This window comes from Oryctolagus cuniculus, chromosome 2 (genome assembly GCF_964237555.1).
Source record: "Oryctolagus cuniculus chromosome 2, mOryCun1.1, whole genome shotgun sequence".
Taxonomy (NCBI): Eukaryota; Metazoa; Chordata; class Mammalia; order Lagomorpha; family Leporidae; genus Oryctolagus; species Oryctolagus cuniculus.
The window spans coordinates 140937224-140960307 of NC_091433.1; the positions used below are offsets into that span (position 1 = coordinate 140937224).

At 45.4% G+C, this 23084-nt stretch overlaps 1 protein-coding gene across 6 annotated transcripts in view; it reads left to right on the forward strand.

Moving 5' to 3' along the window:
* The first annotated feature begins 5919 nt into the window (after nt 1–5919).
* FAM161A (FAM161 centrosomal protein A) overlaps nt 5920–23084 on the forward strand; it is a 28771-nt gene continuing 11606 nt past the window's right edge. For 2 of the 6 annotated variants that reach the window (XR_007916270.2, XM_008254359.4), the window contains exons 1-4: nt 5920–6575; nt 17283–17515; nt 20128–21270; nt 21609–21776. Coding sequence is in view for 4 of the 6 variants with exons in the window: in XM_008254359.4 (XP_008252581.3) it covers nt 6393–6575; nt 17283–17515; nt 20128–21270; nt 21609–21776 (1727 nt within the window). In the remaining 2 variants the exon portion in view is untranslated. Of the gene's footprint in view, nt 6576–17282; nt 17516–20127; nt 21271–21608; nt 21777–22516; nt 22618–23084 lie in introns of all 6 variants that reach the window. The other 4 variants (XR_011386620.1, XM_051838198.2, XM_051838204.2 and 1 more) reach the window with 4 other exon arrangements.

The window sequence follows — 23084 nt, forward strand, 5'->3', positions numbered from 1 at the left end:
TTCTTTTTCCTTCTAATCCCTTTCCCTAAGGGTAACCACTACTTTGTTAATTGGCAGTGCTTCTACAAATGAGTATGTGCTTATATGTAGCAAATCTTACACTAAAGGGATTTTTAATCAATATGTCTTGTGTTTTCTTAAAACATTTTTTTTCTTAAAGACTTTATTTATTTAATGGGCAGACTTAGAGTGGGAGAGAGAGATTCCATCTGCTAGTTCACTCCCCAAATGGCCGCAACTGCCAGGACTGGGCCAGGCTATAGCCGGGAGCTTCATTCTGGTCTTCCACATGGTTGTAGAGGCCCAAAGACTTGGGCCATCTTTGCTGCTTTCCCAGGAGCATTAGCTGGGAGATGGATAGGAAATGGAACACCCAGAACTAGCACCAGTGCCCACGTGGGATGCCAGAGTTGCAGGCAGCACTCAGCCTATTACTGTAATGCCAGCTCCTTTTTAAACACCTTGATTGCCACTGCTCTGATCCCAGGCAGCATTGGATCTCAAGTGAATAGTTCATCATCTCCTAGTTAGTCTATCTCGCTTTAGTCACTTTCACATTTTATCTGCACGTTTTAGCTAGTGATTTTTTTAGAAGAGATATTTATGTATTTATTCAAAAGGCAGAGTTACAGAGAGGCAGAGAGAGAGGTCTTCCGTCTGCTGGTTCACTCCCCACGTGGCCATAGTGGCCGGAGCTACGTCGACCTGGAACCGGGAGTCAGGAGCTTCTTCCAGTTCTCCTATGCGGGTGCAGGGGCCCAAGGAATTGGGCCGTCTTTTGCCTTTCTAGGCCACAGCAGAGAGCTGGATTGGGAGTGGAGCGGCCACTCGAACCAGCACCCATACAGGATGCCTGCACTGTAGGCAGTGGCTTTACCAGCTATACCACAGCACCAGCCCCACTAGTGATCCTTTTGAACTTGTCAGGCACAAATGTGGCTTTGGGGGGGGTGGTGTTTTATGTTTTATTTATTCATTTTAAATGTTAGAGAAAGATCTATGTACTAGTTCACGCCCCAGATGGCTACAATAGGTGGGGGTGGGCCAGGCCAAAGCCAAGAGCTTCAATTAGCTCTCCTTTGTGGGTGACGTGGGTCCAGACACTGGATCTTCTTGCTGCTTTTTCCAGATTACCGTGGACCTAGATTAGAAGTGGGACAGCCATGACACAAACTGGTGCCCATATGGAATGCTGACATGGCAGACAATGGCTTTATTGCTATGCCACAATGCCCAGGCACTCTTTTTAAAAGCTTTGGATACACAAGGGTGTATGTTTTCATACAGCAGACACCAGTTAGGAACACCATTCTGTATTGTAGTATCTGGGTTTGAGTCCCAGATCTCCCAATTCTGGCTTTTGCTATTATACACCCTGGAAGTTAACAGGTGAGGGCTGGGAATGAGTTTCAGGCTCCTAGCCCAACCCAGGCTGTTGTAAAGCGGTGGAATGCCAGCTATGGGGGATGTTTTTATGGCAGTGGATTGATAAACACCTGTTAAGTAGTATGTGGTTTGCTTTTTGTGTTTTTGGCAGCTCAGTTCAACCTGGTATATCATTGACGGATTTCTTCCTGAGGAAATCACACAAGCAAATGTGAAATTAGTATTTTACTCAACTTCACCAATAGCGAATTCATGATTTTCAAAATAAGCGTTACTTAACTATTCACTTTTAAATAATTTGAAAGATGTGGACTTAAGTGCTCAGATTTATTTTTTCTAAGAATGGGGTCATTTTCATGCAGTACAGTGTCATTTGAAAGGGAAGCCGGCACCACGGCTCACTAGGCTAATCCTCCACCTGCGGCACCGGCACCCCCGGGTTCTAGTCCCTGTCGGGGCGCTGGATTCTGTCCCGGTTGTTCCTCTTCCAGTCCAGCTATCTTCTGTGGCCCGAGAGTGCAGTAGATGCACCCGCCTGGGAGACCAGGAAGAAGCACCTGGCTCCTGGCTTCGGATCAGCGCAACGTGCCGGCTGTAGCGGCCACTTGGGGTGAACCAATGGAAAAAGGAAGATCTTTCTGTCTGTCTCTCACTGCCTGCCTGTGAAAAAAAATTATTTTTTAATTTTTAAAAAAAGGTCAGGGAGAGAGATCTTCCATCCACTGGTTCACTCCCCAAATTGGCCACAATGGCCAGAGTTGGGCTGATTGAAAGCCAGGAGCTTGGAGCTCCTTCTGGATTTCCCATGTGGGTGCAGGAGCCCAAGGTCTTGGGCCATCTTTAGCTGCTTTCCTAGGCACACTAGGGAGCTGAGACATGGAGCACAGGACTTAAACTGGCACACACCTGGGATGTTGGTGTTGCAGGTGGCTTTCCTGGCTATGCCAGAGTGCTGGCCCCCCTTTCTGGTACTTTCTTGGTGATGGAAAGGCACTCTGGGAAATCCTGTCTTGTCTTCATTTTCACATAGAACCCTTCAGTCATTTCCCATCATCACTTAAGAACAAGGAGCAAGCTAGGTTTTGCATTTGCTTTTTTTTAAGACTATCTGAAAGGTAGAGCATCAGAGAAAGATCTTCCATCATCTGCTTCTCTCTGCAGATGGCTGGTTTTCCACAGGATGGCAAGGGCCAATTGTTCTCTACTGCCTTCCCATGAGTGTTCCCAGGGAGCTAGGTTGGAAGTGGAGCAACTGGGACTTAAACCAGCACTCTTGATAGGGGTGGCCAGTGTTGGCAAGTGGCAGTTTAACCTGCACCACAACATAGGTTGGCCATGTTGTGCCACACACAAACTAGTGCTGCCAGTGTGTCACTTTCTACCTGCTTTTGATTGAGGTAACTTGCATTTGGGTGCTGGTGCAGAGGACTGTTTTCTCAGCTTTTTATTTTTGTCACTATGTGAAGTTTTCCCTGGAGAGGCAAAAAACAACTTTCTTGTGTGATTGGCTGCTAGGGTGTTGGGGAGTGGTTAAATTTTGCTTGTGGAAATTGCTGGATGTTATGGTTGATGTGTTTTAATTATTTATTTATTTATTTGAAAGGCAGAGTTACAGCGAAACAGAGGCAGAGTGAACGCTGGTTCATTCCCCAGATGTCCAGAACCACCAGAGCTGGGCCAACCAGGTGCCAGGAGCTGCTTCTTGGTCTCCCACGTAGGTGCAGGGGCCAAGCACTTGGGCCATCTTCCACTGCTTTCTCAGGCCATAGCAGAGAGCTGGATTGGAAGTTAAGCAACCAGGACATGGACTGGAACCCATATGAGATGCCAGCACTGCAGGCGGTGGTTTTACCTGTTTTGCCACAGCATTGGCCCCTACCTTAGAGAATTTTTAAAAAACATTTGTGTATTTATTTATTTGTAAGGCAGAGTGACGAGAGGAGAACAGAGGGAGGAAGGGAGAGAAAAGCAGATTTGTCCATTGGTTCACTCACCAAGTGGCCACAACAGCCAAGGCTGGGCCAAAGTGAAGTCAGAGGGCTGGTGCCGTGGCTCACTAGGCTAATCCTCTGCCTTGTGGCGCCAGCATACTGGGTTCTAGTCCCAGTCGGCACGCCGGATTCTGTCCTGGTTGCCCCTCTTCCCGGCCAGCTCTCTGCTATGGCCTGGGAGTGCAGTGGAGGATGGCCCAAGTCCTTGGGCCCTGCACCCCATGGGAGACCAGGAGAAGTACCTGGCTCCTGCCATCGGATCAGCACAGTGCGCTGGCCGCAGCGCGCTGGCCGCAGCGGCCATTGGAGGATGAACCAATGGCAAAGGAAGACCTTTCTCTCTGTCTCTCTCTGTCCACGCTGCTTGTCAAAAAATTTAAAAAAAAAAAAAAAAAATGAAGTCAGGAGCTAGGAACCCAGTCTTGTCTTCGTGGGTTCGAAGGGAGTGCAAGCACTTGGGCCATTATCCCAGGCACATTAGCAGAGAGCTGAATAGTAAGCAGAGTGACAGAGATTAAAATAGGCACTCCAATATGGGATGCCGGCCTCACAAACAGTAGCTTAACCCCCTATGCCACGCCTTAGAGGATCTGTTGAAGGAGATAACCTGAGTTTCTCAAGAGATCTGGATGTCCTCTAGGGAGGCTGCTTTGGTGGCAGTTGGTCACAAGTGATGTGGGAAAGGAGTGTTAATTTCACTCAGGTTCTTGTCATGTACAGAGATTCTAAGTGTTGACACATAAAAGTTATGCAGTGTTAAGTATTTAAAAGGTAAAGAAGGCACACTCATGAGCATAGGTTGCTCCACACAGCACACAGAAATATCTATAAACAGTGAGCAGTGGGCCAGAGGATAGCCTGAAAGGAGAAGGGGTGGGGGAGGGAAAACAGCACCAGGCAGCCCCTCAGTTGTAGTCTACAGTGGAGTAGGGAGAATTCCTTCCCTATGTTGGTCTCTTGTGAGATTGGGGGTGGTGTCTCCAGGCATGAAGCCATCTACAAGCTCCACAGAGAGCTCAGTATCCAGTTCCACAGAACTCCCTTAGTCCTGGATGAAACAGATGCATCCTGGGAAGCGGGGCATTTTGATTGATAAGTAGGACCAGAAAGAATTATACGGGAACTTGATTGCCAGCTTAGCCAGCTCTAGCTGTCTGCATATCCTGTATCAAGACAATGAACGGGCCGGCACTGTGACATAGGTTAAGTCTCTGCCTGTGGCACTAGCACCCCATATGGGTGCCGATTAGTGTCCCAGCTGCTCCACTTCCACTCCACCTGGGAAAGCAGCTGGCCTACGTGGGAGACCCAGAAGAGGCTCCTGGCTTTGGTCTTACCTTGGCGGTTATGGCCATTTGGGGTGTAAACTAGCAGATGGAAGATCAATCTCTCCTTCTCTAACTGCCTTTCAAATAAATACATGAATCCTAAAAAACAACAGGGGAGACGGAGATGGCATTCCAGATTGCTGGTTTAGGCGTGGTGCAGCCCTAGCCAATGTGGCCATTTGGGCCATTGAACCTGCGGACGAAGATCTGTCTTTGTCTTCCTCTCTCTAACTTTGGCTTTCAAATAAATTTTTAAAAAACTTTTAAAAAGTAAATAAAAACTTCCCCTCTTAAATAATCATTTCCCCCTAAATAAAAGTTACCTGCTTGTGGAGTTAGACTTTGGAAATGATTCTTCGTGGTTTCCTCATTTGCTGCAGGTAAGTTACTTTGTTTTGTTTAAGATTTTATTCATTTATTTGAGAGGTAGAGTTAGAGTAGAGACAGAAAGGTCTTCCATCTGTTGGTTCACCCCCCAAATGGCCGCAGTGGCCGGAGCCGCGCCCATCCGAAGCCAGGAGCCTCTTCCGGGTCTCTCTTGCGGCTGCAGGGACGCACGCACCTGGGCCATCCTCCACTGCCTTCCCAGGCCACAGCAGAGAGCTGGACTGGAAGAGCAGCAGCTGGAACTAGAACCGGCGCCCCTGGCCGCAGGCGGAGGATTAACATATTGAGCCTCGGAGAAGGCCCCCAGATAAGTTGCTTTGTGTGACAGCTCCTCCCGGTGTTTCTTAGAACTCGCCAGAAAGCGGGACCACACTTTGGAGTGACAAAGGCCCTTAACAGAACGGGAAATAGTGCAGACTTGGCCAGGGGCGAAGGAATCCAAATGATAGGGCGAGGAAAGGGGCGGCGGCCTTGGTCTCACCAAGGAGGGGCTGAGGCAGCATGTGACACTCTGGCTTGGCCTCTTGCAGCCACGTGGTGAAGGGAAGGAGCCAGTGGAGGCGCCCCAGTGCCCAGTGGGAAGGTGGCGGGGGTGAGGTGGAATGAAGGTGTGTCTATGGCGCGTCGGACACTGGCGCCCTCAGTCCCCGCCACTCATAGGCCTGCGACTCCAAAGCGAGCATCGCGTTCTGTACGGGTATCGTCATTGGTGGGCGGGCCAGGCGCCACCCTACCCTGGGCTTTTTATTGGTCAGGTCAAAAAAATCGCGCGAGAGTCACCTAGCAGCCTCCTTCTGATTGGCTGATTCCTGCTCAGGTCAATCCTTCCCCTTCTCTTGCTCTGAGGCAGCCATGTTTGGTATTGGGATACAAATCTTGACATTCTTCTGAGGTCACTTCACAATAAGATGCTACTCTCCTCCGCCATCATCCCCTCCCAACCTGGTATTCCAGTTAATAAAAATGCGCTCTTGTCTTCACAAAACGGGTGTGTTATGATAGTGTCAGAAGTCTGCGTTTAGGTGACCGGAGGGGAAGAGGTGCCCTTTTCCGTCCGCAATCTTCTAATCCAGCAAACAGATTTAGTTCTGACTCCCATTCTCCAGTTGAGTGACGGACTCGGGTCCCAGGCAGCCCGAGAAGCTTTTTAGTCTTTTGATCCCTCGCAGCCCCTGTAGCGTCCCTAGTTACCGCGCCCCTAGTAACCGCCGGCTGTAAGCGAGGAGCCGCCGGGTCTCCCGGGCCGCGCCAGCTTACCCGCCCCGGGCCAGCGCTGGCGCTCCGGCCTCGGAGGCGGGTGATGGCCGCCTCACACCGAGAGGCCAGGCTGGCGGCCGCCAGTCTCCAACTCCCGGTAAATCCCAACACCGGAGCGCGGGTCGCCCAGTACGAACGCGAAGACCCCTTCACTTCCCTGACGGCAGCGGCGGCGGCCTCGGAGGATGAAGACGACTACAAAGTTGTGCGGCCTGAGCGAGTGGCGGTACAGCGGGGGCACGACCGGGGATGGGACTGGGCGCGGGCTAAGGGCTGGTCCCGGTCCCCGCCAGGCTGATTTCCGGCTGGGAGACGCGGTGCCGCGTGCAGATCCTCCCGACCCGGTCCCCGGCCCACCTCTTTCTCTGCCCCCACAGAAAATACTCGACACGGAGGCGTGGGAAGGCCTTTTAATTTTCACCGAAGAGATTACTATAAAAATTTCTTGGAGGGCATTCATGTCACTCCATTTTCTAGACAGTTCAAAGTACAGAATTTTATTCCCTACTCTTTAAGTATCTGTTGGGAATGAACAGCCAGTATTCGCGTTTTTTTGTTTACTTAACGAGGAAAATTAATCTATCCCTTGGTGGATAATCCCTGAAGAAACAGGTGCATCAGCTGTGCTATCAATTGTACTTTAGTGTTACCTGACGGGTGTTTAAAACATCAAGATGGTGGGTAAATCGACACACGTACAGATAAATAGCCAGAGAAGCAAATTACTGAGATTCCAGTGCTTCCCAAATGACTCCTCAGGGTGGGAGGAAACAGCCTATTCGTTGATCAGTTTTCAGAGCCACATGTGTCCTGCTCGCAAGTCCACCAGGTTCAGCGTTCTTTAATTTGTCCAAAGCGTCTCATAAGCTAACTGTCATGGCCTGGGTCTAGTAGAAATAAATAACTGCATGTTTTGGAATTGTTATCTGTACTCTAAAGCTATTAATGAAAAATTTTGTAGCAGCATTTTGTATGGCCAATATCTCTCCAACAGGGTAACAACTCATGGTTATCCCTAAGTAAGGCAGCTGGAGACCCTGAACATGAACCAGGGGAAGCATCCGAGGACCAGCTTTGCTGTAATAAAGCTCCCCCCACCCCCACCCCTCACACAATTTTCAGTGGGCAACAAAGGAGGCACAGTGATGGAGGAAAAAAATCTTTGAATGGAGGAAAAGAATTTGGAATCCTGAAGTCGAATCCATTCTCTGCCATGTGCTGGGTGATGTTAGCACATAACTTCCTTAAAATCTCAGTTTCTTTCTCTGAACAAAAAGAATAATTGTCTCTCTTTCCCAGCTGACCTAGCTAATATAAGATCCAAATAAGATAATGTATGTTTTATTGAAAGCACAATTTATATAAATAATAGTTATTTAATTTTTTCAATTTATTTATTTAAAAGGCAGAGAGCTAGAGACAGAGACAAAGAGGGATCCTTCGTATGTTGGTCCCCCAAAAGCCTGCAGTAGATATGGCTGGGCCAGGTTGATACTGGTAATTGGGAACTCCATTTGGATCTCTCACGTGGATAGCAGGTACATAAGTACTATCAGAACCATCACCTGCTGCCTCTCAGGTCATGTATTAGCAGGGAGCTAGAATTGGAAGCGGAGTCAGGACTTGAACCTAGGCACTCTGATACAGGATGCAAGCAGTATCTTAACCACTGTGCCAAGCACCCACCCCAAATTAAAACAACTGCCCATGGGACTGCCATTTGAACAACTTGCCCTAAGATGACAGTGTGATTTGGCTGCTGTGGTAGGGGAGTCAGTCATTTATCTGTAGTGGTAATTACACTTCCAGAGGGCCTGTTAAGCTAAAATGTATACTACAAACTAATATTACCTTAGGAGAGATTAGTTTGTACAATGAGCTAGTTTCAAAAGGATGGGGACCTACCCAAAAAAGAAAACTAAGTCTTATGAGTTTGACACTGTTCTGAGGCCATCGTACCTGACAGATCCCAGAAGTAAACCTTGATAAGCTACCACAGAAAGTCCCACAGGGCAGAAAGTTCTGGGGCTGGAGGAAAAAGTGCTGAAAAGACAGGGAAGAGAGTGTAGGAGTCAGATATTTGCCTTCAGATTGGTTAGAGTCTCTATCTCAAATTTTCAGGGTTAATTTGTTTCAGTTTTGTCAAATATAACATGTAAATGCAGATACCATACCCACCAGAACTATCACAATAAGCTTCTGTTAGTCCTTTTGTTTTGCCAAAGCCAGTCTACCCCATCACTTCCATGCACCATAACCCCCTCCTGTATACATATACCCTTACGTGATTCTTTGACCTTGTTTGGGCACTTAGGTATGGTGCTTGAATCTAGTTTGGAGATATCAGTTTATAGGTCCTGCTATGTGGGTAATGATGACATGGGCAAAGCAATATTTTGTATTTCATGGTTAAAATTTTACAAAATTTCCTAATGGAGCAACTTTGGAAAATACCGAGTATTTGTTAAGTGCTAGTCATTGACTTCAGTAGTGAGTGAAACAGCTCAGATCCCCACCAGCTTTCAGTCTGGTGGGGAAATTAGACAATAAAATATGATTGTGAAGTGGTTGTAAGATTGGAAATGTTTATGCTTATAAAAAGAAATAGGAAGGAGCCCACTTAGATGAGTTGTTGACTTTTATACTCATGCCTGATGGGTGAGAAGGAGCAGCCATTTGAAGAGTGGGAGTGGGAATAGCATTCCAGGCAGAGAGAACAGCATATGCAGAGGTCCTAAAGCAGGAAGACAAAGCTTTGTGTGGGTAAGGGTCTAAAAGAAAGCCAGCAGGGCTGGGAAAGGTAGAGAGAGGACAGTGGAAGGAGACTGGGTTGCAGAGGTGAGTGAGGCCTGATCAATCAGGGCGTGTGGACAAAAGTAAGGAGTTTGGGATTTAGTGTAGGTACAGAGGGAGGTCATGGAAGGCTTTTAAGAGGTATAATGTGTTCCTCTTTACATTTTTAAAAAGATTTATTTATTTGAAAGGCAGGTAGAGGAAGAAAGGGCAAAGAGAATGGTAGGAGGAGTATCACCAGAGTGCAGAGGCCCCACAGTGGTTGTCTTTAATGGCAGGCAGGGGAAAGTAGGGAATGCTGCTGGGTGATGCGAGGCTTCTTCCCTGAGACAGGAGGGAAGAAGGGTGGTCTTCTAGAGGGAAAGCTGAGGAACTTCCTTCTGATGGCTTTTGTTTTCTTTATTTCTGTTTTTTTTTTTTTTTTTTAAGATTTATTTGAAAGGCAGAGTCGCAGGGAGAGGCAGAGAGAGAGCTCTTCCACCTGCTGGTTCATTCCCCAGATGGCTGTGAAACCAGGAGCCAGGAGCCCCCTGTGGGTCTCCTGTGTGAGTGTAGGAGCCCAAGTACTTGGGCCATCTTCCTCTGCTTTCCCAGGCAGCTAGCAGGGAGCTGCATCAGAAGTGGAGCAGCCAGGACTCGAACCAGTGCCCAAATAGAATCCCAGCACTGCAGGCAGCAGATTAACCCACTGCACCAAAACGCCTGCTTGATTTCTGTTTTCTTAAAGAAATCAAATTCATGGTTATCAGGGCAGTTGAAGTGGGGAAAGGAGCAGGCAGAGAAGCAGGGAAAGGTAAGTGGTATTGTTGGAGTGCAGTGCCATTTTCCAGAAGGAAACCAGGAGAGCCAGGCTGCTTAAGGGTCCGCTAGGCATTGTTACTTTACTAAAAATATTAACAAAGTATTCTTTTCTTTTTAAGGATTTATTTATTTATTTGAAAGTCAAAGTCACAGAGAGAGAGAGAGACAGAGACAGAGATCTTCCATCCTCTGGTTCATTCCCCAGATGACCACACAGAGCTTCTTCCGAGTTCTCCCATGTGGGTGCAGAGGCCCAAGCACTTGGTCTGGCTTCCCTAGGTGCATTAGCAGAGAGCTGGATTGGAAGTAGAGCACCTGGGGCTTGAACTGGCATCCTTATGGGATGCTGGTGCTGCAGGTGGCGGTTTTACCCACTAAGCCATAGGGCCAGCCCCCTCTTTTTCTTTTATAAAAGTCACATTTCATTTATGGCAGTAATACATGAAAATCTTGTCCTTTTAAGATATCAGATGTTACGGATGTATGAGTCTTAGGCTATCTTAACACCTTTCCCTCCAGACAGAAAATCAGGGTACCCAGTTTTCCCCAGAGGCAGCAACTATTTTGAAATTGATATGTATGCCATTCATCAGGGCGTTTTTCTGTCTCCTGTGAATGTAATACTTTAATATATGGTAGCTTATTATGCAATGTAGATAGATAGTTCTTCAGCTAACTTTATTCTCTTCATTTTGCGGGAGTTTAACCATTAGTCCTTGTGGATCTGCCTCATTTCTTTCTTTTTCTTTTTTTTTTTTTTTTTGGACAGGCAGAGTGGACAGTGAGAGAGGCAGAGAGAAAGGTCTTCCTTTGCCATTGGTTCACCCTCCAATGGCCGCCGTGGCCAGCGCGCTGCAGCCGGTGCACCACACCGCACTGATCCTATGGCAGGAGCCAGGTACTTATCCTGGTCTCCCATGGGGTGCAGGGCCCAAGTACTTGGGCCATCCTCCACTGCACTCCCTGGCCACAGCAGAGAGCTGGCCTGGAAGAGGGGCAACCGGGACAGAATCTGGCGCCCCGACCGGGACTAGAACCTGGTGTGCCGGCGCCGCAGGCGGAGGATTAGCCTAGTGAGCCGCAGCGCCGGCCTGCCTCATTTCTTATAAATCCTTCCCAATGAAAAATAACTTTTCAAATAAAAGTTGCCGAATTGCCGATGAAACTAAGCACACTACACCACAAATCATTCCTTATGGGGGCTTATCACTGGTGACGCAGCAGGTACTATGAGGATTCGTTATCCAAATGGGTCAAGCCAGTCTATGGAAGATTATCCTCTAATCTTGTGGCTGCATTTGCAGTGTTCCAAAAAAGCCAGACAATTAAAGGGAAAGAGTACTATTTAAGGCTCCTGGGCAAATAATGCTCATGCCTAAATTATTTGATGGACTAAGTGTTTTCTTAGTGGAAACAATCAAAGAGGAAATTAGAATTGGAAGTCACTTGTTAGCCATTCTTGTATTTTAGGTAAAACACTGTGAGATCAGTTGATCTGAAAAGTTCAAGCGAGTGTTAGCAGTGCTGTGCTGATGGTGGAGTGGATGCTGTGCAGAAGTCAGTACATAAGTTGAATTTCCCGGACCCGCCAGTGTGTTCTGAAGTTACTCACCCCTCTGTGTCTTTTTCAAACAGTTCTTTCAAGTCCAGATAAATTTGATCCTTTTTGTGTAAAAATTATTACTATAAGATCTTCTTTCAAAAATTATTCTAAAAGAATGATTGAGGTCCTGGTGTTTGGCCTAGCAGTGAAAGTATCACTTGGGGTACCCATATCCTGTATCAGAGTGCCCCAGTCTGAGTCCTGTGATTCCACCTTCCTGCTGATGTGTACCCGGGGTGGCAGAAGGTGAGGGTTCAAACAGTTGAGTCTCTGCCACCCAAGTAGGAGACCCAGATTGAGTTCCTGGCCTAACCCATACTGTTGCAGCCATTTGGGAAGTGAACTAGCAGATGGGAGATTTCTCTCTCTCTCTCTATGCCTCTCAAAAAAAAAAAAAAAAAAAAAAGAATGAAAGCACATGGATGTTTTTGTCTAAAAACAGTTCTTTGGAATACCTTTCCTGTTATTGTTATAAGTTTTATTTATTTATTTGAAAGGCAGAATGACAGAAAGAGATCTTTTATCAGCTGATTCACTCACCAAATGCCTGCAACAGCCAGGGCTGGGCCAGACTGAAGTCAGGAGCCAGGAACTCCATCCACCCAGGTCTTCTAGGTGGGTGGCAGGGGCCCAACTTGCACCCAGGTCTCCTAGGTGGGTGGCAGGGGCCCAATTACTTGCTTGGCCTATCATCTGCTGCCTCCCAGAGTGCATATTATTGGGATCCTGGAGTTAGGTACAGAGCTGAGACTTGAACCCAGGCACTTTGATATGGGACGAGGATGTCTTTTTTTTTTTTTTTTTTTTTTAAGATTTATTTATTTATTTGAAAGAGTTACAGAGAGGCAGAGGGAGAGAGAATGAGATAGGTCTTCCATCCAATGGTTCACTCCCCAGATGGCTGCAACAGCCAGAGCTGTGCCAATCCAAAGCCAGGAGCTTCCTCTGGGTCTCCCACACAGGCAGGGGCCCAAGGACTTGAGTCATTTTCTACTGCTTTCCCATGCCATAGCAGAGAGTTGGATTGTAAGTGGAGCAGCTGAGATAGGCGCCCACATGGGCTGCCAGCACTGCAGGTGGCGGCTTTACCCGCTACACCACAGTGCCGGCCCCATGGATGTCTTAACCACTAGGCTACACACTAGCTCCCCAAATTCTCAGTGAACCAGGAGATTAACAAAGTACTCATCCTGAGAGAGAGCCTCCATCTGCTGATTCACCAGCGAGAGCTGGGCTGATCCAAAGCCAGGAGCTTGGAGCTTCTTCCACGTCTCCCACTTGGGTGCAGGGGCCCAAGCACTTGGGCCATGTTTTGCTGCTTTCTCAGGTGCATTAGCAGGGAGCTGGGCTGGAGGTGGAGCAGTCGGGACTTGAACTGGTGTCCATATGGAATTCAGGCACTGCAAGCAGCGGCTTCTACTCTGCTATGCCACAGTGCCAGCCCCAATCCTCTCCTCCAGTTCTTTACTTTTACCTAATATGGTGCGATGTAGTCATCAATCTGTATTATTGAACAACAGAAGTTACTTGTGTCTCACTGTATTTTGGGACCTGTTATCCAATTCTCCTCTATCCCTAGCCTCTAACTCTTCTCAGCCTCTAATAATCACAATTCTATGTTCAGATAACATTTTTTTCACTTCCGTAGATGATAAGGAACATGTCACATTTGTGTTTCTGTGTCTGGCTTCTTTCAATTAATTTAGTAATCTCTTTCGATACACTTTGCATATAACAATATTTTATTTTTGTGTGTGTGTCTATATGATGTTCCCTTGTCCACTTTTTTTTCTTTTTGTTTTTAAAGATTTTATTTATTTATCCACTTTTTTCATTGATGGACAGCTAGTTGGTTCCAAATCATGGCTGCTGTGAATTGTGTTTGTTAGAGTTACTATGGGAGAATTGTTCTCTCTCTGATATGCTGATTTCATTTTTTTCTGATACATAGCCAGGAATAAGATAACTATGTCATATGTTAGATCAATTTTTATCTTTTCTGAGGAATGACCATAGTGTTTTCCATAACGCCTGTACTTATTTGTGTTTTCACCCATAGTGTATGTGGGTTTTCTTTTCCCACATCCTCTCTAGCATTTTTTTCTTTTTTATCATTACGGGATAAGATGATATAATATTGGGGGGTATTTTTTTCTTCATATCAGTTTTTTTTGTTTTTATTTTTGTTTTTGTTTTTACAGGCAGAGTGGACAGTGAGAGAGAGAGACAGAGAGAAAGGTCTTCCCTTGCTGTTGGTTCACCCTCCAATGGCCACCGCGGCTGGCGCGCTGCAGCCAGCGCACCGCGCTGATCCGATGGCAGGAGCCAGGTACTTCTCCTGGTCTCCCATGGGGTGCAGGGCCCAAGGACTTGGGCCATCCTCCACTGCACTCCCTGGCCACAGCAGAGAGCTGGCCTGGAAGAGGGGCAACCGGGATAGAATCCGGCGCCCCAATCGGGACTAGAACCCGGTGTGCCGGCGCCGCAAGGCAGAGGATTAGCCTAGTGAGCTGCGGCGCCAGCTCCTTCATATCAGTTTATCAATTTGTTTTTAAAAGGTATATGTGTTTATTTGAAAGGCATAAAAAGAGAGAGGGAAAGACAGAGATCTTTCATCTGTTGGCTCACTCCCCAAAGAATTGCAGTGGCTGGGGCTGGGCTGGGCTGGGCTGGGCTGGGCTGGAGTCAGGAGCTTCATCCAGGTTTCCCACAGGAGGGGCCCAAGTCCTTGGGCCATCTTCAGCTGCTTTCCCAAATGCATTAAGAGGGAGCTGAATTAGAAATGGAGAAGCCTGGACTCGAACTGGCATTCACATGGGATGCTGGCATCGCAGGTAGCAGCTTAACACACTGCCACAACACTAGTCTCTTTATTTAAAGTTTAAATTCTTCAAAAAAAGATCTTTAATGTTAGCATCCACTCTATTTCCTTTCCTCCATTATTATTCGATTTATTGAGTCTTATTTTTATTCCCACCATTCCTCTCAAATTGCTCTTCCCAAGGTCATTAGTGATTGCTGTGTTCATTAAATGTGATTTATGCTTTAAATTCCTCATTTGCTTGGTGCATTTCGTTCACAAACACTTCAGTAAGGTTCTATGTGCCAAACCCTCTTCCAGGCACAGAATACAGGCCCTTTTTCTCTTAGGGATTAATATGACAGCATGCTAATAAGAAAATATAAAATACAGTTTCATTAAGAATTAATTGTATTATGAAAGTGCAGAGAGTGGAGAACTAATGAGAACAAAGTAGGGCATTAAAAGGCAGCATCTGACACGTTTCCTAGTTCCCTACTCAGACATTGCCTTCTTCACCATACATTGTACCTCATCTCCCTGGCTTTCCTCTATGCTTGTGATTACTCCTTTTCAGTACTCATCCCACAGTAAAGGAGGTAATGATAATGAGCACATATAGAAACATCAGAAGATTTAGGGCTGGTGCTGTGGCACTGTGGCTTAGCGGAGAAAGCCAGTTCAAGTGCTGGCTGCTCCACTTCCCATCCAGCTCCCTGCTAATGTGCCCGGGAAAGCAGCAGAAGATGGCCCAAGTGTTTGGGCCCCACACCCACATGGGAGACCTGGAAGAAGCTCCTGACTCCTGGCTTCAGTTTGGTCTGGCCCAGCCCTTGCGCTTGCAGCTATTTGGGGAGTGAACCAGCGGACAGAAGATGCTTCTTTGTCTCTCCTCTCTCTCTGTCTCTACCTCTCTGTAACTCTGCCTTTCAAATAAATTTTAAAAAAAAGGAAAAGAAACATCAGAAGATTGCAGAGCAGTAGCTCCTGGTGTAGTGGTTAGGATGCCTGTGCCCTTGTCCCATCTCAGGGGGCAGCAGCAGATAGAGCACTCATGGTCACTCGCTTTGTCTCTGCCTCTCAAATTAAAAAATAAATAAATAAGAAGATAGCAGAGAATTCTGTTGTTTTGGCATGCATAAAGCAGTTCTCTGATCCATAGGTTTATTGGTAGCAAGTTTCTACATATCTGTTCTAATTTGAAAAACTTGCTTTCTTTCATTTGTTTTCTTTGTTACCCTAAGTGGTATAACACAAGCTACTTTACACTATTTTTGCCCATTAAAAACATACCATTCCTATACCCATTATTTATAATTCAATCTTGCATTGTATTGTTTGGAAAAGCTGAATAGATTGATTTTCTATTCTTGTCTATTTTCTATTTTTAAAAAAGATTTATTTTTTTTTGAAAGTCAGAGTTACAGAGAGAGGGATAAAGATCTTCCATCTGTTGGTTCACTCCACAAGTGGCTGCAATGGCCAGGGTTGACGCAGGCCAAAGTTAAGAGCAAAGAGCTTCTTCCTTCCCATGTAGATGCAGGGGCCCAAGCACTTTGGCCATCTTCCACTGCTTTCCCAGGAAACAAGCAGAGAGCTGGATCAGAAGTGGAGCAGCCAGGACTCGAATCAGCACCCAAATGGGATGCCAGCATTGCAGGTGGCAGTTTTATCCATTACGCCACAGCACCAGCCCTAAGGATCCATAATTCTCTTTAGCAAATAGGCTTTTTTTGTTCTGAGTCTGTTCCAGGCAGTAGGCTAAATTTAAAACCAGGGTTGGCAGCCTTTTATGCATAGTATCATAAATAATTTCAACTGTTTCTCAACTGAGAACATGTTAACAATTTTTATATCCATGGAGAAAATGGTGTTTTATCTCCTTAGTTGCTTCAATTGAAAGCATGGAAAGGAGTGAGGGAAAGGTTCCAGGCAGACCCTTCCAGGCATGACTTGTATATTAAGTACAACCATGTGTTGCCCTTGTCTGTTCTCTCTCTCCAGTCCTTGTCATGCCTGCTGGAGTGGCTTGGTGAAAATCCCTCCTGTGCCTCCCCATGACCCCTGACTCTGGTCTGAAGTCTCACCCCACTGCTGGCTTCTCGATACACCACTGAGAACTATGTCTGCCCCATTCCCTTGCCTTCTCCACGGGGGCACCCTTTAAGCCACATGGCAGGAGCCTGGCTCCGGGGAAGGCACTGAGCTGTGGTGGCTTGGTTTACAGCAGGTGGACCTGTGTTCCCTTGTCATCTCGCTTGAAACTCGCAGCCCAGAAGGAGGCTCCTTAAGAAGCTCTTTGTGAAGGGTGGTTTGGTTCTATCCTATGATTAAATGAACATAATGGATTAAATAGCTTTTTTTTTTGATTGATCTGGGAATCTAACCATTCTTTATAAAATGGATTAAGTAATATTATTTCCTGGCAGTTCAGTCTCACTGCCTCTTGTTCTTAAAATATCACTAAGGGTAAATTTACATATCCCACAAGTAACTGATAGCCTAACTAGTTGGACCCTTTAAGAAGCAGTGTTTGGGGGCCAGCATTGTAGTAGTGTGTTAAGCTGCCACTTGCAACACTGGCATCCCATGTGATCACTGGTTTGAGTCCCAGGTACTCCACTTATGATACAGCTGCCTGCTAATGCACCCGGGAAAGCAGCAGCAGATGGCCCAAGTAGCTGGGCCCCTGCCACACATGCTGGAGACCTGGATGGAGTTCCAGGCTCCTGGTTTCAGCCATCTGGGGAGTGAACCAGCAGATGGAAGATTTCTTTCTCTCTCTGTCTCTCCCTCTCTCTGTAACTCTGATTTCAAATAAAGAAATAGATCTTAACAACAACAACAACAACAACATGGGAGCAGAATTTGGATCAGTGTTAACTGAATTTGTCTTTCACACACAAACATTATATCATGAGTGTTTTCTCCCACAGGTTGATTTTAACACCAACTTCTCTGGGGTGGATAGTGGTATGAGCTATGAGGACTTTGTAAACTTTTCTGACATTTACCACTCCAATGACGAGTATTTCAGGAAACTAGATGAGCTGAAGGCTGCCCACATGGAAACTATGGCAAAATTAGAGAAACTGTACCACAATAAATTAAATTTAAAGGATGTTCAGCCAGTGATCGTCAGGGAAGATGTTCCCAGTGTCTCTTCGAGGTAAGTGTGGACTCAGTGTTATTTGTGGACTGTAAAATACAATATATACTTACAAGTGAGAGACACAATTATTTCACAGTATTTTCTCAACTATTCTTTTGTATTCTTAATGAGATACAGAGGTGGGATTTATGTATAATATTTAACAGTTTACCAGCTTATGAGATAACCTCTTGCTTTGAGGGCCTTGTAGCAGCTGTTTGGTTATTTTCTCTCTGACTCACCACTCATCGACCTGTGGGCATACATATCAAAATGTTTAGACTGGGCCATTTTAAATGATGAATATTAAAGTTTTTTTTTTTTTCTTGAGATTTATTTATTTGAAAGTCAGAGTTACTGAGCATGTGAGAGAGAAACAGAGAGAGAATCTTCTATCCGTTGATTTACTTTCTAAGTAGCCTCAATGGCCAAGGGTGGGCCAGATCTGAGCCAGGAGCTTCATCTGGTCTCCCACATGAGTAGCAGGGGCCCAAGAACCTGAGCCATCTTCTTCTGCTTTCCCAGGCCATTAGCAGAGTTGGATGAGAAGTGGAGCAGCTAGGACTTGAACCAGTGTCCATATGGTATGTAGGCACTATAGGCAATGTTTTCACCCACTACGCCACAGCGCGGGCCCCCAGTGGTTTAATTGTAAAAGACTTTAATAGGGGCCAACGTCGTGGCATAGCAGGTAAAGCCCCAACTTGCAACGCTGGCATCCTACATGGGCACTTGTTCGAGTCCCGGCTACTCTACTTCCTATCCAGCTCTCTGCTAATGGCCTGGGAAAATAGCAGAGGAGGGCCCCAGGGCATGGGTCCCTGTACCCGCATGGGAGACCTGGAGGAAGCTCCTGGCTCCTGGCTTTGGAGAGGCCCAGCTCCAGCCGTTGTGGCCATTTGGAAAATAAAACAGCAGATGGAAGATCTCTCTCTCTCCCTCTCCCTCTCTCTGGCTTTCAAATAAATAAATAATTTCCTTTTAAAAAATAGTCTTTTGTAATATTTGAATTAACACGAGCTCATTAAAGATATGTACAAAGAGTTCAGCCTTGGACGCATGAGTCTGATTTCCATTTTCAAGATAGTCTGTAATTTCAAGCCCCATTTCTGCTGTGAACCTCTCACTTTGAAACTTAACACACAAGTCCCTTAACTCATCCAGTCCAATGTGCAGCTTTGTGCACCAGACCTTACCTGGGTATTGAAGAGTCAAAGAAAAATGCCCTCAAGGAGCTCAAAGATAGGCTGAGGACCTGACATTGCTTTGCACATGATGTAACTCAGTGTTCCAGAAACAGAGGAGAGTAGGCAGCCGAAACCGTGTATGCAAAGGCGCAGTGGCGTGAGAAATCAGGGTGTTTGTGAGGATTTCACGGAACTGGGTATGACTGAAGAACGGTGACTGGGGCTTTAGGGAGTAGTAAGAGGTAAGACTGGACAGGTAGGCAGGGCTAGTCTCTTTTCTTCCAAAGATTGATTGATTTGAAAGGCAGAGTTAGAAGGAGAGAGGGACTTGAACCAGTACACATATGGAGTGCCTGCATAGCAGTCAGTGGCTTAACCTGCTGCACCATAACACCAGCTCCAGGGCTTTATAGTCTAGACTGTTTTTGTTTTTTAAATTTTTATTGATTAGAGAGGTAGACAGAGTAAGAGCCTCTGTCTTTTGGTTGAATTCCAAAAGCTTGAGGCAGTATGGTTGGCTTGAAACTCAAGCCGGGTCTCCCACGTGGATAGCAAGAACCCAAGTAGCCATTACTGCTGCCATCCAGGTCTGCATTAGTAGGAAGCTGGATTCAAGAGCTGGAGCCAGGAAGTGAAGCTAGAAAATCCTCTCTGGGACATTTTTACAGCATTTTGTGGGTGTCTCAGTTGGCATCTTAACTGGTAGGCCAAAACCCTGCTTCCACACTTTCTTATTGCAATAATGAGGACTCATTAAAAAGTTCAAAGCAAGGGATTGATGTGATCAGAAATATATTTCAGGATGGTGGTTCTCAACATGGAGAAGTTAACAGAAGGTAGGTGAAAGGAGCCTCTATTGTCTCAAGTGCCTCTCCTGGGAAATGAGGGAGTTGAGTTAGATAGTTTACAGCCATCTCCCAGTGCTCTTCCAAATAAAAGTGGTAATTTTTACAAGCCTTGGTTAGCTCCATTCTCCTGATGATGCCTTGATCTTAGAATATATATACCTTGGAGCCAGGTGTGGTAGGTTAAGCCTCCACCTGCGGTACCAGCATCCTATACGGGGGCCGGTTCGTGTTCCGGCTGCTCCACTTCTGATCCAGCTCCCTGCTAATGGCCTGGGAAAGCAGTGGAGGATGGATCAAGTGCTTGGGCTCCTGCACCCATGTGGGAGACCCAGAAACTCCTGACTCCTAGCTTCTGATTGGCCCAGCTCTGGCCATTGCAGCCATTTAGGGAGTGAACCAGCAGATGGAAGACCTCTTTCTGTGTCTCTCCCTCTCTCTGTAACTCTGCCTCTCAAATCAATAAATAAATATTTAATATATATATATACACATATGCACCTCTATCTTAGCTTTATATATATATACACCTCTATCGTAGTTTTTTTATGTGGTCACATACAACTGAAAGTGTAACCTAAGTATTCTCCTCTCTTAGCTCTGTCTCAGAAAAGAACTACTATCACCCTATCTCCTTAATGACATCACTTTCAGAGCCTGATTTAGGCCGTTCTTCTTCGTACACGTCTTCTGAAGAGGAGTTGCCCAACCTAGAAAAAGACTCTCCCAGGAAAACCAGAGTGATGTCCTATGCCAAGGAGCTCATCAACAACATGTGGACAAACTTTCAGGTTAAAGATTATATTCAAGGTGAAGATGCTCACTTTCAAGCAGTTGGAAAACCAAGGAGGAGACCAAAAGAATGGGTGCCAAGGATCACAGTACCTCAGCCTTTTCAAATGATGATCAGAGAACAGAAGAAAAAAGAGACCATGAAATCTAAATCAGATATTGAAGTTGTACATAAACTGCTCAAAAAACAGGAAGAAGAGAAGGAGTTTAAGAAGTTCCGGGCCAACCCAGTCCCTGAATATGTCTTTCTCCCCCTTTATCGTGACATCGTCAAGCAGAATGAAGAACGGAGGAGGAGCACGAAGGAGAAAAACAAAGAAGCTCTGTTGGCTTCACAAAAGCCATTTAAGTTTATTGCAAGAGAGGAACAGAAGCAGGCGGCCCGGGAAAAGCAACTGAGAGACTTTTTTAAGTCTAAAAAGAAAACACATAGATTTAAAGCCAGACCAGTACCTCGATCTATTTACAGTTCAATTGCTAGTGACAAGTTAAAAGAGGAAGATCAGCATAGGAACTTCAGGGCTCCGACGAGAGCCCAGGAGCTTGTACAGAACTCCTCCCCGCTGTCTCTGAAGCCAGCTTACAGACGCTTCAGGAGCCCTGGGCATCCTGCCCAGGCTGTGCTGCTGAAGCACAAGGCGAGGAGCCAGCCTCCTGACTACGAAGACTCGCCCAAGACGTATCTGAAACTGCCCTCGGAGTACCAGGGCTCGAAACTCCTGACAGACTACGGACCATTTGATGTTCAGCCGTCCTCCAGTGCCATTAAAAGAGAGACAGTCTTGGCAGACATTAAAGCAGATGAAGAAAACTTAAAAGAAACACGTTGGCCTTACATGTCCCCAAGAAGGAAGTCACCAGTGAAGAGTGCAGGTTCAAAGCGCATGCCCTGTAACTGCAACCCTCCGATGCCCACGGCCTCTTCCAGAGCCCGAGGAGAAGCCATCAGGTAAACAGCCAGGATCCGAGCAGTGCGTGCAGCTCTGTAAAAAATCCTTCCGTGTGGAATTTGAAAATGTTAACTCCTGTTGTTTCTGTGAGATATTTTACTATGTAATGTATAACATTTTGTCAGAAGGTTTGTTCTAAGAAATGAATAGATTTTCCATTTTATGAATTTCCGGGGATAGGTTGCAGTCAGCCTTGATTGGATTTCCTGTTTCACAAGTCAGATCTTCTCCAAAGGTTGCCTTATTTTCCAACCTCAAAATTACCCCATGTTAAATCTTTGTTAAACAGCATTTTCCTTGGCTTAAAAGGAATTAAGCCTTAGTTTGTTGCCCTCAGGAGATCACTTGAGGAAAAGAAAATGTTGGAAGAAGAGAGAAATCGGCTCCTAACTAAGCAGAAGCAAAGAATGAAAGAAATGCAGAAACTCCTGACAACCCGGGCTAAGGCTTATGACTCACATCAAAGTTTAGCTCAGATGTCTAAATCCAGAGTTAAATATCTCAGGTATCATGAAAGAATCTTAAACTTCCAGAACACTGGTTTTCAAACTTTTTTTTCTATAATTAGGGTTAGGGTTAGGATACTAAGATATAAACAGATTGAGAATGGTTTCAGTGTTTTAGTTTATGGATTCAAGTTTTTATCATTTATACCACACACACACACACACACACACACACACACTTCATGGTGAGAACCAGCATGTATAAGGGGTCATCAAAAAGTTTATGGAACATGTGTATGCTCAAAAAAATCTTTGTACGGATTTCAATTTTTATTTTGTACCAAAATAAGCTTATCTTTTAATTTCATTTTTCCACAAACTTTTTGATGTGCCTTTGTATGCTCATCTCTTTGGTGAGAACCATGAAGCTATGTTAATGAACAGAAACATCTTGTGGCCATCGTTAGTAGCTGTAATCTTATGATGTCAGCATCTTATCTTTTTGTATGTTATTTTTGGTTGTACAATTCAGTGTTGAGAAAAATCCTGATTCACACAGATAAAACCCTTTTCTAATTACTTGTCCTGTAATCTCAGGATATTTTTCAATAAATGTACATTACAGAGCTTTGTTCTAAGGTATGCACAAAATCTGATAGCACTAATTGACACATTGAGATTAATTAACATCAGTTATGTGATGAACTAATACACATGTGTTAATGTTTAGTAGTATGTGTTGCATTTTTATTAGTTTCAATATAAAAAAATTCACAGAACCCCTAGAATCCCTTCACAGAGCACTAGAATTCAGTAGTACAAAGTTTGAAAACCAGTGTTCCAGATGTTACACATTAACATGTTCATGTTTAAGTAGGAAAATATCTCCCTCAAAGCCAGGTAAGTAATCTAATTTATTTCTAATCTGATTTATGAAAACATATATATGTGTGTGTGTATATATATATATACTTTATGTAAATTGTTTTAATTATAGAGTATTCATTTGTAATATAGCATTAATATTTTTTATCATGAATACTCCTTTATAATGTAGCATTAATCCATTGATAGAGAGAGGTTAATTTGGTGAACTTAGGCAAGAAATTAATTGACAATATACTATTTTTTTTTAAATTTATTTGACAGGTAGAGTTATAGACAGTGAGAGAGAGAGACAGAGAGAAAGGTCTTCCTTTTTCCATTGGTTCACTCCCCAAATGGCTGCTATGGCCAGCGTGCTGCGCCAATCCAAAGCCAGGAGCCAGGGGCTTCCTCCTGGTCTCCCATGGGGTGCAGGGCCTAAGGACTTGGGCCATCCTCCACTGCCCTCCTGGGCCACAGCAGAGAGCTGGATTGGAAGAGGA